This window comes from Salvelinus sp. IW2-2015, linkage group LG22 (assembly GCF_002910315.2).
Source record: "Salvelinus sp. IW2-2015 linkage group LG22, ASM291031v2, whole genome shotgun sequence".
NCBI lineage: Eukaryota > Metazoa > Chordata > Actinopteri > Salmoniformes > Salmonidae > Salvelinus > Salvelinus sp. IW2-2015.
In genome coordinates, this window is record NC_036862.1 from 14,141,209 (window position 1) to 14,160,609 (window position 19,401).

The 19,401-nt window shown below is 43.7% G+C and overlaps 2 protein-coding genes across 2 annotated transcripts; one reads left to right on the forward strand and one right to left on the reverse strand.

Moving 5' to 3' along the window:
- The first annotated feature begins 287 nt into the window (after positions 1–287).
- LOC111949755 (leucine-rich repeat-containing protein 15-like) lies at positions 288–2,431 on the forward strand. Its single transcript, XM_023967108.2, has one exon. It carries the CDS (start codon positions 291–293, stop codon positions 2,343–2,345), a length of 2,055 nt encoding a protein of 684 aa, XP_023822876.2. The 5' UTR covers positions 288–290; the 3' UTR covers positions 2,346–2,431.
- Positions 2,432–3,982: 1,551 nt separating this feature from the next.
- LOC111949344 (oocyte zinc finger protein XlCOF6) lies at positions 3,983–19,189 on the reverse strand. Its single transcript, XM_023966439.2, has 4 exons — positions 18,888–19,189; positions 7,223–7,487; positions 7,013–7,095; positions 3,983–5,736 (listed from the first exon to the last, which is right to left on the reverse strand). The coding sequence occupies exons 1-4, from the start codon at positions 19,032–19,034 to the stop codon at positions 4,327–4,329; spliced, it is 1,905 nt and encodes a 634-aa protein (XP_023822207.1). The 5' UTR covers positions 19,035–19,189; the 3' UTR covers positions 3,983–4,326.
- Positions 19,190–19,401: the final 212 nt, after the last annotated feature.

Genomic DNA, 19,401 nt, shown 5'->3' on the forward strand with positions numbered 1-19,401 from the left:
ATTTACCATTAATTTCTATTGGGCACAACATAATCTGAAACACAACCAAAACAAACTGCAAATGCGTCCAACAAGTTTGTAGTGTCGCAAGATTTTCACATAATTAACAAGACAGTGTGCTGAATATCCAAAGAAAGGAACAATTAAATCACATAGATTACATTGACACGGTTGAGCAGGATGCGTACTGGTAAACAGGAATTATGTCACAACAGAAGTTTCATATATTTGTTTCAGATCTCACATTGACCCAATTTCTTTTCCTGTCATATCAACATTAGTTCCTCGCAATGTTGGTGAGTTTGAGCACGGTCATCATGGCCCTCATCTCAGTAGCTGCTACCTGTCCTGCCTCACCATGTGAATGTCTGGACAACATCACAGTCAGCTGCCCGGACAAGAGGCTGAAGAAGTTCCCTAACCTCCCAGATGGTACTGAGGAGCTTTATATGGCCCACAACCTGATCCAGGCATTCCCCACCAGTGGACTGGAGCAGCTGCAGTTCCTGGATCTCACCAAGAACTGTCTCAATGTCTCCTTGACTTCCAACTTCATCTGGCCCAACATGAGCAGCCTGGTCAAGCTGTTTCTCAGGGGTAATTACCTGGGTTCATTGGGCCCTGGGCAGCTCCAAGGCCTCTCAGCACTCACCTTCCTGGACCTCAGTGAGAACAACATGGAGGCCCTGCAACCAGGATCCCTACAAGGCCTTGGTCAATTAAAGACGCTCATTCTAACACTGAACCAGATCAACAGCCTGCAGTACGGGGCACTGGGTGGAGCCCCGGCACTCACTGACCTTCACCTGAGCAGCAACAGTATTGTGGAGTTCGAGGAAGGGGTGTTTGAGAACTCATCCAAATTGGTAAAGCTGATTTTGTCTAAGAACAACTTGGTTAGCATTGGGAATGGCACATTCAGTGGAGCAGTTAACCTGAGTCATCTGGACCTCAGTGGAAACAGGTTAGATTCTGTGCCCGTTGCTGCCCTGAAGGATGTGTCACAGCTGCACAGCTTGTACCTCCAGAAGAACAGCATCACCTTTTTACCAGAAGATGCTTTCTCTGAGCTCAGCCATCTAAGGATTTTGGTTTTGAATAATAACCACCTGAGCATAATGGCTAAGGACTCATTGAGCGGTCTAGCCCATCTCGGTCAATTGGATCTGAGCTACAATAACCTCCAATCCCTCCCTTCTGAAGTGTTTCAATATCTAGGCAGACTGGAGCTTCTGGATCTCTACCACAACAGGCTTACATACCTTCCAGAGAACCTGTTTCACAACCTAACTCTGCTGAGAGAGCTGCAACTTGACAGCAACAAGATCTCATACATACCACCAGGGCTCTTTCACATGGTGTCTAAGCTAAGGGAACTCCAGCTGGACAACAATCAGATAGCTGACCTCCACAATGCCTTGTTCTCCAGACTGAGCAGGCTACGGACACTCTACCTGGACAACAATGCAATAAGCAAGATTCCCAGAGGGCTATTCCACAAGACCAAGAGCCTCAGGGAGCTACAGTTGAACAATAACCACCTCAGGTCTCTCCCTAAGTCCATCTTCCATGGTCTGCCTAAACTCCACTCCCTGAAGCTTTTCAATAACCGTCTCACAGCTCTCAAACCTGAGCTGTTTTCTACCCTTGGAAACCTGAGAGAGCTCCTGCTGAATGAAAACCTGATCGAAGATCTTCCCACAGGCGTATTTTCTCAACTTCGCAGCCTCAAGATGCTGGATTTGGATAACAACCGCCTCTCAGCACTGACTCCTGCAGGCTTTGATGGGTTAGGTACACTAAAGGAGCTTCATCTCAGCTTCAATCAGCTCCGTGATCTCCCATATGCAACCTTCTACTCCCTGAATGACCTACGTAGACTCCATCTCCAGAACAACCGCTTGGTGGCCTTGCACCCTCAAGTCTTCGCACCCCTGACCGACTTACAGGAGCTTGACTTAGACAACAACCAGATAGAACAGCTACACCCTGACATGTTTCAAGGCCCTCACCGTCTTCAGAAACTTCACCTGAAATCAAACCGCCTCAGTACTCTTTTGAATGGGACACTGGAGCCTTTGGAGAGCCTGAAGGTCCTCCACCTGGAGGGGAACCCCTGGGACTGCTCTTGCAGATCACCCATCCTGTACATCAGTAACTGGATCATCAACAACACCCAGACGTTACAGGACGAACCCATGTGTTCCACACTCAACCGACCCATTTCACAGCCTGCACACGTTTTAAAGCCCTGTGTGAGCTTTGCATGCTTCCCCAGACACCAACTTCCCCTAGAGATGCTGACAGTGCTTACAGCTTGGGTTCTAGCTAGCGGTTTTCTTTGACATACTTTTGCAGTTTCAGCATTTTGGTTTTCTTTCTTGTTTTCAGATGGTTATGCTTTCATGCAACTGTCTATTGCACATGCATTGTAAAGAGTAAGTGATATAGTGTAAAGATTAAAATACCATGGAATGGTGTTAAATATTTTATTGAAAATTCATGCTTTTCTTTGAAGTAAAACAAATAATTTCATTTAATTTCTTGATAATTTACAATATCTGCCATGTGTGATCTTGATGTGAATTAGACTAGGAGTGTTGTTCAGAATTAATCAACTTGAGGCATTTATTCTATAATTTATGACTAAACGCCCATCCATGGATACAAAACATACTCTTTCCAACTCAAGACATGCAGTCGCACACTCAGAGATACAACTGCTTGTTCTTCTAAATGCCACTAGACATCACTGCGTACCCACTGTGCAGATTCAAAGATACATTAACCTACAAGTGCTGAGGGGCATTACTGCTGAGCATTCATGAGGGAGCCTTGAGTCAACCTTTTGAGGTTGAATGTGATTAACCCTAAATGGAAAGAAATTTAGGAAACTGTGGAACACAGGGTCAGGTCAGGCTCCTGACAGCGGAACACAAGGTTTGGTCCCCCACCTCCTGCACTGCATTCTAGGTGGGGTGCTGCTGAAGAGTGGTTGGGTGGCAAGGAAGTGCCCCTTAATATATATGTGACAAGTTCTATGCTATTATGTGCATGGAGTACATCAGAGAACGTTGGGGAAAATAATTAAAGATCTTCAGTCTTGGTGAGTTTGGTCTAAACATAGACATTATGCCATACCCATCAATGTGACTGACAGGCAACATATGTAGACTTGTGATTTTCAGGAATGAGGATTGGAGGGAAGGATGACCATAGATGGGTGCGAGGCAGACCACCATAACCACATATTAAATGAATTAATCAATGTGAAGTGTGCAACAATATTAGGAACATCTTTCATTGATTACCCTATGAGGATTTGCATATTTGAAGTGCCCAAGGTAACCTAACATGAATTATGAATATGCAGGCATAATACAGAACCATTTCATTCTACCACAGCACATGAACTTCTATTAGTGCTGAAGATAATCATCTTCTGGTCACATGTACACTTCCTTTGACATCACCCACAGTGTTGCCTTGGCTTATTCATAGATTTTTTAAACTTGTTTGGCTCCATTCAGGACACTGGCTCACATCTACTTTTCTCTTGGAAGGGAAGAGAGCGTTGCACAGTTCTATCATAGTGACACTGGCTGAGGTATGGCTTGGGAACACAGTTGCTGGTAATGCAGACATGTAGATGGGCGGCACACCACAAGTCCACAGTCAAGAATTTGTTCACGGAGGAATTCATGCATCGACACAATTCGAATTAATTTCATGTGAAATGGATGATCTGCTATATCGGTGCCAAAAATGGACTGAAATACAGGTTTATTTTCCTGTTGTTTCTCCTTGTTACGTAATATCCATACGAGTCTGTTATCAGTCTCATCTGAGGCACTTCATACAAGGCGCCATAGAGGGACACCAACCTATAGGCACCCGATAATTTGCATTAATGTTATGTTGCAGCTGTTAGAGGAACTATATGCACGGATAGCAACAACAAACACACACACCCACAAAGGACTCATTTCAGGAGTTTTATTTACCATTGGCACACAAATTACGAGATAACAACAGTAATAAAAGGTACAAGACAAGAAAGGTTACAGATGTACATCCTTCTCAAATAAATTAGGCTCTGCTTCATTGAACAGTTACTGGACCACCAGCCAATCCACTCAAAGTATGTCTACCCCAGAAAGGCAACTGGTTATACAAATTTAAAAACTTTGAAAAAAAGGCTTTTTTGGCAACCAATCTAATCAGTACACTTCATATGTTAGTAGACCTATAAATGCATTTTTAATGCCGAGACAATTGTTCAAACCAAGTGTGGTCCATCGCAATACGAGGCTATGCCTATTGGTTTTAGATATAGTAACACTTGTGATCTTTCAGATTCCTCAGGTAGGAAAAACTCTTCCCGCATTTGTCGCACATGAATAGTTTCTCTCCTGTGTGGATTTGTTTGTGTGCTTTGAGGCTGTTGCCCTGGTTGAAGCTCCTCCCACAGAGGTCACAGCTAAAAGGCTTCTCTCCTGTATGTATCCGCTGGTGCCTGTTGAGGTTCCCAGTGTTGCTGAAACATTTCCCACACGTTCCACAGCTGAAAGGCTTCTCCCCAGTATGGACTGCCTGGTGGGTTTTCAGGCTGCTGTGTTGAGTGAACATCCTTCCACACACGTCACAGGTGAACGGTCTCTCCCCAGTGTGAGTTTTCATGTGTATGTTCAAGTAGCTGACCGACTTGAAGCTCTTGTTGCATAGGCCACAGCTGTGCGGCTTCTCCATAGTGTGGAGTTGCTGGTGCGATTTGAGGTGAGTGAGTGAACTGAGACTACTACCGCACACTGAGCAKKTACAAGGCAMCTCTGCTGTGTGAGRCTGAAGGTGTGTRTTGAYAGAGTTGACGCAAGCCAGMACTGTCCCYCACACCACACAGAGGAAGGCGTTCTCTCCTGCATGGGTTCTTTGGTGCATTTTCAGWGCACTTCTTTGAATGAAACARTTCCCYCACGTCTCACAGGTAAATGGCCTCTCTCCTGTGTGGATCCGCTGGTGTCCTTTCAGAGTGTCTGCCTGGTTGAAGCTTTTCCCGCACGTATCGCAACGGAACGGTTTCTCGCCAGTGTGTATACGCTTGTGCCTGTGGAGATTTCCTGGTATGCTGAAACTCTTCTTGCAGATCTCACAGCTGTATTTCCTCTCTCCCGTGTGGACGATCTGGTGCATCTTGAGACCGTGGGCCCGGTTAAAGCTCTTGCCACATTCGTCGCAGCGGAACGGTCTCAACCCTGCATGGAGTCTCTGGTGATTCTTGAGCAGCTGCTTTAGGGTGAAAGCTTTACCACAKTCGCCACAGGTGTGRGGTCMCTCTCCTGTGTGAAGCAGCTGGTGTGCATCCAAACTGCGTTTAAAGGAAAAACCTCTACCGCACTGTTTGCAGTTAAAAGGTTTCTCCGCTGCTGCATGGATCGCCTGGTGAGCTTTCAGCTGGATCAGTTTGCTGAATGTCTTCCTGCAGTGCTTGCAGCTAAGGTGGTTCTCCTTTTTGGGCCTTGCCCGACGAGCCCCAGTGATCTTTGGCTTTCTCAAATGCTTTGGCCCTGCGGCGCCGCCTCTGTCCTTTGGGTCCTCTGAGGGGTTCTCTGGGTCACTCAACTCCTGGGCTTGGCTCTCTAAAAAAGAACTTGGGTCTGAGGTGCTGCTGTACAGGTAATCTTCTAAGCCTTCTTCTTTGATAATAACTGACTCGATCGTGTGCTCCATGTTGGAGTGCTGAGATGAGAGGGAAAGTGATTTAATGGAACGCAGGTTTAGAGTCCCATCTATATCTATCTACAGTACCAGTCAAAAGTTTGGACACACCTACTCATTCAAGGGCTTTTCTTTATTTTTACTATTTTCTACATTGGATGTCTTCACTATTATTCTACAAGCTATGAACTAACACATATGGAATTATGTAGTAACCAAAATAAGTGTTAAACAAACCCAAATATACTTTATATTTGAGATTCTTCAAAGTAGCCACCCTTTGCCTTGATGACAGCTTTGTACACTCTTGGCATTCTCTCAACCAGCTTCATGAGGACCCTGGAATGCATTTCAATTAACAGTTGTGCCTTGTTAAAAGTTAATTGTGGAATTTCTTTCCTTCTTAATGTGTTTGAGCCAATAAGTTGTGTTGTGACAAGGTAGGGGGGATATACATAAGATGGCCCTATTTGGTAAAAGACCAAGTCCATATTATGGCAAGAACAGCTCAAATAAGCAAAGAGAAACGACAGTCCAACATTACTTTAAGATTTGAAGGTCAGTCAATGCGGAAAATTTCAAGAACTTTGAAAGTCTCTTCAAGTGCAGTCGCAAAAAACATCAAGCGCTATGATGAAACTGACTCTCTTGAGGACCGCTGGAGAGCTGCATCAGATGACCTGGCCTCCACAATCACCCGATCTCAACCCAATTGAGATGGTTTGGGATGAGTTGGACCGCAGAGTGAAGGAAAAGCAGCCAACAAGTGCTCAGCATGTGGGAACTCCTTCAAGACTCTTTGAAAAGCATTACAGGTGAAGCTGGTTGAGAGAATGCCAAGAGTGTGCAAAGCTGTTATCAAGGCAAAGAGTGACTAATTTGAAGAATCTCAAATATATTTTTATTTGTTTTACACTTTTTTGGTTACTACATGATTCCATAGGTATTATTTCATAGTTTTGATGTCTTCACTATTATTCTACAATGTAGAAAATAGTAAAATAAAGAAAAACCTGTGTGTCAAAACGTTTCACTGGTACTGCATATCTATACCTATATATCTCTATATCCATATAATATTATAAAACAACAGAACTCTTCACAAAGGGATAAAATGCTTCTTCTTGTACTCACTTCCAATAATTAAATACAATTGGTAACTACCTGGTACCAAATGGTGTATAATGATACAGACAAGTCAATAGGTTATTACTTTCTGTACCCCCTAGTAATTCCAGACAGCTTTCCAAGATCTAAACTTCCCACAGAATATTGTCAGTTAGGCAAATAAGCCTACCTCGTTTACAGTTGAGGGAAGTCTCCCTTTCCACAGGTGGAGGATGGGGGATCGTTTCACTTCTGCATCACCAGCGCATACGCCTGAAAAATATTGCAGTCAAAATCAAAAAGGTTTATATTGAATTCAAAAGCACTGGTTTTAGTAACAGTGTACCAAAGCACTCTAAAACCAGATTGATGGCTTATCTGAAATAATGCCAACTCTCACCTGGTTGTGTGCCTTTTAACTGGTGGATGATCTTGACTTCACTGCAGCAGCCATTGGCTGATGTGTTCTCTTGTCCTCCACTCCCTTCTAAGACAGTCCTCAGTTTGGTCTCAACCGCATCTAGCCTCTTCTTCAAGTCCTCATTCTCAGTTTGACTCCGAGACACTTCCAGATGCAGAACGGAGGAGCACTCGTTGAATAGCTTGCAGATTTGGTCCACAGCCTCCTTTGCCAGTATCTCCATGAATGAGGTCAACTGGGTCAACTGAGTAAAAAGAGCAAAAGCAAGTTTAGGGCATACAGAACAAACTTCAGTTTACTTAACTAGCTAGCTACCATTATAAACGTCTCTGACAAGTATTTCTGGCAATTATGATAAATGCTTGCAGATCTCAAATATACAAACATGTTTCCAGTTGAGCCAACCCTGTGGCAAGTACTAGCATAATGGATTAGCTCAATTAACCAGACGTAGAACACATACCCTAGGTCAGGGATGGGTAGCCTAAAACCCCAAAGCTGAATTTCATTTAATTGAGCGTTTGGATCTGGAAAGTTTCCTCTCAAGAACTCTACAAGCCAGAAAGTTGAAATGATATTTTAACGTTACCGGTTGTCTGTGCGGTTGGTCCTTTTGCAGGTAGGAATGTGAGATAATATATCCACAGGAAAGTATAATTAAATCAACTTTTCAAAGCGCTGGTAGTGTGTTCAGATTTCTATCACATGAAGCATGCGCAGAACCATGTAAACACATTCATCAGCTTGGCAAGTATGCATTATCATCTAGTGCTCATACATCAGGTGATAGAAATCCGAACGCACTACCAAAGCTTTGAAAAGTTGATTTAATTATACTTTCCTGTGGATATATTGTCTCACATTCCTACCTGCAAAAGGACCAACCACACAGACAACCGGTAAAGTAAGTTAAAATGTAATTTTATTTCACATTCCGGTTTGTAGAGGTTATGAGAGGAAACTTTACTGATCCAAACACTCATTTACGCCCGATGCTGAATTGAATGAAAATCAAATGTCAGGTCTCCAGGCTAAGGCTGGGCCGGCACCAGAACGAATCAGTTGGCGGGCATTCGATTTCCATAGGGGGCATGTTGTTTTTTCATGGGACCTCCTAGAACCGCTGGGCCTTGAGGGATCCCCCCTTCAAGCTAATGAGCAGTCATTCTGACTGCAACATTCTAGCAATGTAATTAATACATTTCATATACACTATCGCAAAAATAATCATTTGGTTGTGTCCATGAAAGTCTTAGGTAACAGAATGAACACATTTTGTTTTCAAATAACACAAAAGTACAGTTTGTTACTGTAGGATACATTTCAACACAAAATTAAATAATTTAAAAAACGCACAAGGTTTCAGTCAATTGTACATGGAGTGCCTTTGTTATAACTATGAAAAAGAAAGCATGTGTTGGAACGAAAGTAACAGATAATTTTTTATAACCAAATAAAAATACCCCAACCACCGAGACGCACTGCCAGCAACATATGCGGTGGAATGATGAAAACATCAGTAGCCTAAACATCATTATAAGCGTCAGGTGTGCTTGATAAATAGTGAACATCTGCACAAAAGCAATAATGGCTTTTTAATTAATATAAGTGTTGATATGACAGCAGTCAAAAAGTCAATTATTGTCAGCTCGTGCTTACATGGTGTGCATCTTCACACAATGGCATCAGTTAAAGCATGCACATAAACAACGAAAGCTGATGAGTTTGTTGCAAATGTTTTTTAGGGACTGCTCTCTGTTACAACGTTTTGTGCTGATATCAGATGTGAAAAAACCTACACTCGATCCCTCCYATGTCAACAACTACAGACCAGTATCCCTTCTTTCTTTTCTCTCCAAAACTCTCGAACGTGCCGTCCTTGGCCAGCTCTCCTGCTATCTCTCTCAGAATGACCTTCTTGATCCAAATCAGTCAGGTTTCAAGACTAGTCATTCAACTGAGACTGCTCTTCTCTGTGTCACGGAGGCGCTCCGCACTGCTAAAGCTAACTCTCTCTCCTCTGCTCTCATCCTCCTAGACCTATCGGCTGCCTTTGATACTGTGAACCATCAGATCCTCCTCTCCACCCTCTCCGAGTTGGGCATCTCCGGCGCGGCCCACGCTTGGATTGCGTCCTACCTGACAGGTCGCTCCTACCAGGTGGCGTGGCGAGAATCTGTCTCCGCACCACGTGCTCTCACCACTGGTGTCCCCCAGGGCTCTGTTCTAGGCCCTCTCCTATTCTCGCTATACACCAAGTCACTTGGCTCTGTCATATCCTCACATGGTCTCTCCTATCATTGCTATGCAGACGACACACAATTAATCTTCACCTTTCCCCCTTCTGATAACCAGGTGGCGAATCGCATCTCTGCATGTCTGGCAGACATATCAGTGTGGATGACGGATCACCACCTCAAGCTGAACCTCGGCAAGACGGAGCTGCTCTTCCTCCCGGGGAAGGACTGCCCGTTCCATGATCTCGCCATCACGGTTGACAACTCCATTGTGTCCTCCTCCCAGAGTGCTAAGAACCTTGGCGTGATCCTGGACAACACCCTGTCGTTCTCAACTAACATCAAGGCGGTGACCCGTTCCTGTAGGTTCATGCTCTACAACATTCGCAGAGTACGACCCTGCCTCACACAGGAAGCGGCGCAGGTCCTAATCCAGGCACTTGTCATCTCCCGTCTGGATTACTGCAACTCGCTGTTGGCTGGGCTCCCTGCCTGTGCCATTAAACCCCTACAACTCATCCAGACCGCCGCAGCCCGTCTGGTGTTCAACCTTCCCAAGTTCTCTCACGTCACCCCGCTCCTCCGCTCTCTCCACTGGCTTCCAGTTGAAGCTCGCATCCGCTACAAGACCATGGTGCTTGCCTACGGAGCTGTGAGGGGAACGGCACCTCCGTACCTTCAGGCTCTGATCAGGCCCTACACCCAAACAAGGGCACTGCCTTCATCCACCTCTGGCCTGCTCGCCTCCCTACCTCTGAGGAAGTACAGTTCCCGCTCAGCCCAGTCAAAACTGTTCGCTGCTCTGGCACCCCAATGGTGGAACAAACTCCCTCACGACGCCAGGTCAGCGGAGTCAATCACCACCTTCCGGAGACACCTGAAACCCCACCTCTTTAAGGAATACCTAGGATAGGATAAAGTAATCCTTCTAACCCCCCCCCCCCTTAAAAAGAGTTAGATGCACTATTGTAAAGTGGTTGTTCCACTGGATATCATAAGGTGAATGCACCAATTTGTAAGTCGCTCTGGATAAGAGCATCTGCTAAATGACTTAAATGTAAATGTAAATGTCATCAAGATGAATTTCTACCCCACCATCAGTCATTTTCATTCAAATTTGGTAGCAACGCTAACACAGCATGTCCATCCATTTGTCTTGGTCTTCTTGCCATTGTATATGATGCACGCCCTCACTGACTGTTTACTCCAAGTAGGCTAGAGTAGACTGATAGGACCGCTTGGATTCGCTGGACCGATTATAATTAGGATAGATCAATACAATGGCCCGCCCTGATCTTCATTCACAATTGGTGATTACATAATTATGCATCGTCCGTGTCCCCTCACTCACCCGATTCTCCCCATCATACTTTACTTCATTTATTTGATCTGTTGTGATAAGTGTGAAATTAGTTGTGGTATAGTTTAGGTTCAGTTGAGGCAATCATCAGGGTGATTATCAACTGGACAAAGCACCTTCAACTATTGGGAGGGGCTCAGGCCCTACCGTCGGGAGGAGAGGCAACAGTGGAAAACCACTTAAAAAGACATGTCCACCTAAAACTGTTTATAATACCAGTTCTGTTTGTGATATGATTCTAACAACGACAGTGTGTTTTATAGACTTAAGGAATAGTCAAGGATGGAGAGGGGCATGACTTTAAAAATGACAGAGTAATAAAACATTTTTTAAATTCACAAGCAGTCCAAATGACTTTATTTTTTATTTTATTTAACCTTTATTTAACCAGGTAGGCAAGTTGAGAACAAGTTCTCATTTACAATTGCGACCTGGCCAAGATAAAGCAAAGCAGTTTCACACATTCAACAACAGAGTTACACATGGAGTAAAACAAACATACAGTCAATAATACAGTAGAAAAATAAATCTATATACAATGTGAGCAAATGAGGTGAGATAAGGGAGGTAAAGGCAAAAAAAGGCCATGGTGGCGAGGTAAATACAATATAGCAAGTAAAACACTGGAATGGTAGATTTGCAGTGGAAGAACGTGCAAAGTAGAAATAATGGGGTGCAAAGGAGCAAAATAAATAAATACAGTAGGGGAAGAGGTAGTTGTTTGGGGTAAATTATAGATGGGCTATATACAGGTGCAGTAATCTGTGAGCTGCTCTGACAGCTGGTGCTTAAAGCTAGTGAGGGAGATACGAGTTTCCAGTTTCAGAGATTTTTGTAGTTCGTTCCAGTCATTGGCAYCAGAGAACTGGAAGGAGAGGCGGCCAAAGGGGGAATTGGCTTAGGGGGTGACCAGAGAGATATACCTGCTGGAGCGCTACAGGTGGGTGCTGCTATGGTGACCAGAGCGCTGAGATAAGGAGGGACTTTACCTAGCAGGGTCTTGTAGATGACCTGGAGCCAGTGGGTTTGGCGACGAGTATGAAGCGAGGGCCAGCCAACGAGAGCGTACAGGGCGCAGTGGTGGGTAGTATATGTGGCTTTGGTGACAAAACAGATGGCACTGTGACAGACTGCATCCAATTTATTGAGTAGGGTATTGGAGGCTATTTTGTAAATGACATCGCCAAAGTCGAGGATCGGTAGGATGGTCAGTTGTACGAGGGTTGGTCAGTTGTACGAGTTGTACGATGTTTGGCAGCATGAGTGAAGGATGCTTTGTTGTGAAATAGGAAGCCAATTCTAGATTTAACTTTGGATTGGAGATGTTTGATGTGAGTCTGTTAGGAGAGTTTACAGTCTAACCAGACACCTAGGTATTTGTAGTTGTCCACATATTCTAAGTCAGAACCGTCCAGAGTAGTGATGCTGGACGGGCGGTCAGGTGCAGGCAGCAATCGGTTGAAGAGCATGCATTTAGTTTTACTTGTATTTAAGAGCAGTTGGAGGCCACGGAAGGAGAGTTGTATGGCATTGAAGCTCGTCTGGCGGGTTGTTAACACAGTGTCCAAAGAAGGGTCAGAAGTATATAGAATGGTTTTGTCTGCGTAGAGGTGGATCAGAGACTCACCAGCAGCAAGAGCGACATCATTGATGTGTACAGAGAAGAGAGTCGGCCCAAGAATTGAACCCTGTGGCACCCCCATAGAGACTGCCAGAGGCCCGGACAACAGGCCCTCCGATTTGACACACTGAACTCTATCAGAGAAGTAGTTGGTGAACCAGGCGAGGCAGTCATTTGAGAAACCAAGGCTATTGAGTCTGCCGATGAGGATGTGGTGATTGACAGAGTCGAAAGCCTTGGCCAGGTCAATGAATACGGATGCACAGTATTGTTTCTTATCGATGGCGGTTAAGATATCGTTTAGGACCTTGAGCGTGGCTGAGGTGTACCCATGACCAGCTCTGAAACCAGATTGCATAGCGGAGAAGGTGTGGTGGGATTCGAAATGGTCGGTAATCTGTTTGTTGACTTGGCTTTCGAAGACCTTAGAAAGGCAGGGTAGGATAGATATAGGTCTGTAGCAGTTTGGGTCAAGAGTGTCCCTCCCTTTGAAGGGAGGGATGACCGCAGCTGCTTTCCAATCTTTGGGAATCTCAGACGACACGAGAGGTTGAACAGGCTAGTAATAGGGGTTGCAACAATTTCGGCAGATAATTTTAGAAAGGGTCCAGATTGTCTAGCCCGGCTGATTTGTAGGAGTCCAGATTTTGCAGCTCTTTCAGAACATCAGCTGACTGGATTTGGGAGAAGGAGAAATGGGGAAGGCTTGGGCAAGTTGCTGTGGGGGGTGCAGTGCTGTTGCGCGGGGTAGGGGTAACTAGGTGGAAAGCATGGCCAGCCATAGAAAAATGCTTATTGAAATTCTCAATTATAGTGGATTTATCAGTGGTGACAGAGTTTCCTATCCTCAGTGCAGTGGGCAGCTGGGAGGAGGTGCTCTTATTCTCCATGGACTTTACAGTGTCCCAGAACTTTTTTGAGTTTGTGTTGGAGGAAGCAAATTTCTGCTTAAAAAAGCTAGCCTTGGCTTTTCTAACTGCCTGTGTATATTGGTTTCTAACTTCCCTCAAAAGTTGCATATCACGGCTGTTCGATGCTAATGCAGAACGCCACAGGATGTTTTTGTGTTGGTTAAGGGCAGTCAGATCTGGAGAGAACCAAGGGCTATATCTGTTCCTGGTTCTAAATTTCTTGAACGGGGCATGCTTATTTAAGATGGTGAGGAAGGCATTTAAAAAAAATAACCAGGCATCCTCTACTGACGGGATGAGGTCAATATCCTTCCAGGATACCAGGGCCAGGTCGATTAGAAAGGCCTGCTCACTGAAGTGTTTCAGGGAGCATTTGACAGTGATGAGTGGAGGTCGTTTGACCTCCGACCCATTACGGATGCAGGCACTTCTAGTGTGGGTTTATAGTAAAGACATAATTTAAACTGTAAAAATGTATTACCTTTCAATGTGGCATGAACACAACCAGTCTTGCTTTCATCTGATTGTCAAACAATATCTTCGCACGTTTGTCCAAAAATAATTCCAGCATCCGAACAGTGTACCCGCCAACTACCCTTAAATTTGCAAGTGTCTGAAACTACCATTTCACCCAAGAAAGCATCCGAGCAACTGAAAAAGCACAACCGTCTTACTATATGTAGCCCAGGTATCGGATGCTATCTAGCCAAAAAGAGTATGACATGCCATACTATTTTTGGGCTAAACATACATACGGAGACAGAGGAGGTATGGTAGGGCGGGCTAAGGGATGGCACAGACTATCTATTATATTGACCAGATACTCTTGCGGCCACTGTAACAATAAAAACAAATATCCTCAAAAATGGAACAGCAGTCAGGAGGCGGTAAGATCAGGACGAACCAAGATCAGGTGGGACCATTCTAGCCAATGAAAGGGCAGATATGCGTGTGAATAAGAGGCACAACGGTTTCCACTAGTTACACCAGCCACAAAGTCAAAATTGGCTATATCATCAAAATGCATGAAAAACATTTTAGTTTAGCAGCATGGCTATGGTAAGGGCTAGACTTTAAAATCACATTTTAAGAAGAGAAATTGTAGAACCAGGCAGGGATTATGACTTTGTGGCTGTGGTAACTAGTGACGACCAGGCACAGCTCAATGTTGCCGGGATGTCACGTGTCCTACTTATGTCAACCTAATCATTACGAAACTTGATCCCAAATATCAATCTCGCTTCGCCTCTTCCTCTTTGGGGACGGACAACTCCAGTCCTCTGGGCCTGTTTGGTGACACTTTTGCCCCAGCCCCTACTAACACACCCGACTCCAATAATCAACTAATCATGGTCTTCAGTTTAGAATGTAGCCCAAAGGCTGTCAGATGGCGATACTGATGGTTTCATCTTACCATCCAAAACGCATTGTATTCAGCCGCAATACACTTGTATCCCCGTGGACCGGTTCACCCCTAAAACAGTCTTAATTAATCTGCAAAGGCATGAGTTCTAGATCTATCATTCTCATTGAAAGAAAGCATAAGAAGCGGTAGATCTGTTCTATGTGAGCTATTTCTATGTTCCCCGTGCTTTAGTTTCGTTTTTGCGTCTTGTAAACCAGCTACAAACAGCTGTAAATACCAGTGGTGGAAAAAGTACCCAATTGTCATCCTTGAGTAAAAGTAAAGATGAACCTCTACGGGATCGGTTCCCCTCCAGTACGACAGTTGAGCTAACGTAGGCTAATGCGATTAGCATGAGGTTGTAAGTAACAAGAACATTTCCCAGAACATAGACATATCTGATATTGGCAGAAAGCTTAAATTCTTGTTACTCTAACTGCACGGTCCAATTTACAGTAGCTATTACAGTTAAATAATACCATGTTATTGTTTGAGGAGAGTGAACAATTATGAACTTGAAAATGTATTAATAAACCAAATTAGGCACATTTGGGCAGTCTTGTTACAACATTTTGAACAGATATGAAATGGTTCATTGGATCAGTCTAAAATGTTGCACATACACTACTGCCATCTAGTGGCCAAAACCTAAATTGCATCTGGGCTGGAATAATACATTATGGCCTTTCTCTTGCATTTCAAACATTGTACAAAAAACATGTTTTTTTTCTTTGTATCATCTTTGACCAGATCTAATCTGTTATATTCTCCTAAACTATTTTCACAAACTTCTAAATGTTTACTTTCAAATGGTATCAAGAATATGCATATCCTTGCTTCAGGTCCTGAGCTACAGGCAGTTAGATTTGGGCATCTCATTTTAGGCGAAAATTGAAAAATGGGGCAGATCCTTTTAATAGAAAATTACTCACGTAAAAGTCACACAGTAAAATACTACTTGAGTAAAACTCTAAAACCATTTGGTTTTAAATATACTTAACTATCAAAAGGTAAAAGTCATTTCAAACTGCTTATATTAAGCAAACCAGACTACACAATGTTTTTGTTGCAAATTGTTTAGTGATAGTCAGGGGTAGGGGCGCAACTTTGATTATACTTACTTACTTACTTTATTGTCCCCATGGGGAAATTTTGTTGCAGTGTCATGTACACATTTAAAGTGGCGTTTAAATACAAAACAAAATTGACAATACAACTTTCATAACAGTTACGTACCAATAAAAATAATAATATAACATTCTTAAAAAGAAAAGACTAGCCTGCTGGCCTTACGGAGTCAATGGGAACATTCGCCCGAGCTATTTAGGAGGGATATCACAACTGGCACAAATGATTGTCTCGTTCTATTTTTCCTGCTGAGGGGTGCCCTATACCTGCGCCCAGAGGGGAGTAGTTCAAAGTCCAGGTACAGAGGGTGGCTTGGGTCTAAAATGATTTTGTGAGCCTTACGGAGGGCCCTGACCTTAAAGATCTCATCCAGGCCTGTCTGTTTGACTCCAAGTACCTTGCTTGCTGTGGTAATAATCCTTCTCAGCATATTTCTCTGGCTGACAGTGGCCTTGCCAAACCAGCAAACAATACAAAAAGTTAAAATACTCTCAATAAAAGATTTGTATAGAAGATTTAGAAGATTTGTATAGTGGGGGTGCAAAATATTATTTTTTAAGGACGACAAAGTCAAGGTATTGGATTGGCCATCACAAAGCCATGACCTCAATCCCATAGAAAATTTGTGGGCAGAACTGAAAAGGCGTGTGCGAGCAAGGAGGCCTACGAACCTGACTCAGTTACACCAGCTCTGTCAGGAGGAATGGGCCAAAATTCACCCAACTTATTGTGGGAAGCTTGTGGAAGGCTCCCTGAAGCGTTTGACCCAACAATTTAAAGGCAATGCTACCAAATACTAATTGAGTGTATGTACATTTCTGACCCAGTGGGAATGTGATGAAAGAAATAAAAGCTGAAATAGATCACTCTACTATCATTCTGAAATGTCACAATCTTAAAATAAAGTGGTGATCCTAACTGACCTAAGACAATTAATTTTTACTAGGATTAAATGTCAGGAATTGTGAAAAACTGAGTTTAAATGTATTTGGCTAAGGTGTATGTAAACTTCTGACTTTAACTGTATAATTTGTTTAAATTTTTACCCCCTTTTTCGTGGCATAAAATTATTATTAGTTACTGTCTTGTCTCATCGCTGCAACTCCCGTACGGACTCGAGAGAGGCGAAGGTCGAGAGCCCTCCGAAACACAACCCAACCAAGCCGCACTGCTTCTTAACACAGCGCACATCCAACCCGGAAGCCAGCCGCACCAAAGTGTCGGAGGAAACATCGTACACCTAGCGACCTTGTCAGCGTGCACTGCGCCCGGCCGCCACAGGAGTCACTAGTACCCGATGAGACAAGGATATCCCTGCCGGCCAAACCCTCCCTTACCCGGACGACGATAGGCCAATTGTGCGCCGCCCTATGGGCCTCCCGGTCGCGGGCAGCTGCGACAGAGCCTGGGCTCAAACCCAGAGTCTCTGGTGGCACAGCTAGCACTGCGATGCAGTGCCTTAGACCACTGCGCCACGCAGGATGCCTAACTGTATAATTTTTGTCCAAAAGGAAAAGGCATGCTGGCGCAAAAGGATAGCATCTACATTTTGCGACAGATACAGCGTTTACGGATACTACTGTAAAGCCCACCTCATAGGCTATCTAGCTAGCTTTGTTTGACCCCGATTGGTGCTTATTTGACAAAGATACTGTAGATCAAATAAAGACCGGCCGCGTCATCGGCGTGCCATGAAGGCGTCGCTCTCTGACCAAATTTGGTGTCCTATAGGATATACTACACCCTTAATGATATAGTGAATTCTGGTTACACTCTAGGATCTCTGAGGAATACATATGAACGTGATTTGACTGGTTGAAACAGCGTTTAGGGTTAGATTTTCACAGATTCCTTTCTTTGCAAATTGAACGAGTGGAAATACAAACTCGATCGTGCATGCTACATGGACCTTTTTAGGATATGAAAAAGGATTTTATCTAACAAAACGACACTTAATGTTATCTCTGGGACCCTTTGGATGATAAATCAGAGCAAGATTTCAGAATGTAAGTACACATTTCACCTTCAGAGGTGAATTTATCAAACCTATCGCTGTGAAAAAAAATGGTTTTGTTGTTAGGAGCTCTCCTCAAACAATAGCTTGGCATTTGTTAGCAGTAATAGCTACTGTAAATTGGACAGTGCAGTTATATTAACGAATTTCAAGCTTTCAGCCAATATAAGACACTCATATGTACCGACATTTGTTGTTTCTCTAAAATCTGTGATCGTCACACAAGGCGCTGCATGATTTACAACTGTCCCGTTAATGAACGCCGATCCCTAAATCCAGTCAGATAAAACACTCCAAACAGCCTACCCGACCGCATGGTCCTAAAGCACACCGTTGCCTAGTTTTGTATCACGTTCCACTTATAAAACTGTGTGTGGGGGGGGGGATCAAAATGCACAAGTCCCCCCATCCCCAGTGAAAGTTGCACCCCAGGCCAGGGGCACACTCCAATACTCAGAAATAATTTTCTTTAGGAATATAGTGAAGTAAAAGTTGTCAAAATATAAATTGTAAAGTACAGATACCCCAAAAAACTACTTAAGTAGTACTTTAAGTAGTACTTTAAAGTATTTTTACTTAAGTACTTTACACCACTGGTAAACACAATATTTTTGGTTATGGAAGAGATTTCACAGCGGTTTAGATGGTACAATGATTCTCTACAAACAAGCAAGTACAGTCTATACTTAATTGTTTTGTCACAAACTAAAACTAGGCGAACTATCAGAATTTCAGAAACTATGAAATGGCGGAGCGATTTCTGCATAGCGCAGAACCAAACTGAACGAAATGGGTAGGTCTCCTCTTGAATTTGTCCAATAGAAACTCTCGTATACATTTTCCGTTTGGAGTAAACGGTTTCGGCGTAATGATTGCGCCCCAGAGTGGAGTGGAGGCTGCAACGTCGGTGCAATTAACTAGCGGGCTAGTTTACAAAATGCCTTACTTTACACAATCAGCAGATATACCTGTTCGTTTGGGGCTTCACTCGCGTTATCTCCCGTTGTTGGTACTTCAGACGAGGCAGAACCCTCGATAACTTTGCTAATTTCTGTAACAGTCGCTCTAACCATTATCTCCAAAATGGAGCCAATCTGTTCTCGCAAAACTGACATTTTTGTCAAAATCACAACGCACTTACAAATCTTCGTAAATACGCGCTATTGGCCAAGTTGGCCTAGCGCTATGTCACGTTAGCTACAAAATAAGTGTCGCTAGTGCTGTTAGCAGTGTTGTTGTCCGACTGACCTAAAACAACTCGACCGGCATAGGTCACATGTTCTTCCGGGTCGAGGCATGGGTTTTTAGTGGTTTCTACTAGTTACTGCAACCACAAAGTCCGAGTGGCTTTATCATAAAAATTCATTAAAACAAACATTTGCTTTTTGGTCTTAATTTTAGGTTAGGGTTAGGCATTGATTTAGCAGTGTGGTTAAGGTTAAGTTTAAAAACCCAAGAAGATAAATTGTACAAATGGGTGGG

Coding starts and splice junctions, on each gene's coding strand:
- LOC111949755 (XM_023967108.2), top strand. CDS start 291: ATGTTGGTGAGTTTGAGCACGGTCATCATGGCCCTCATCTCAGTAGCT.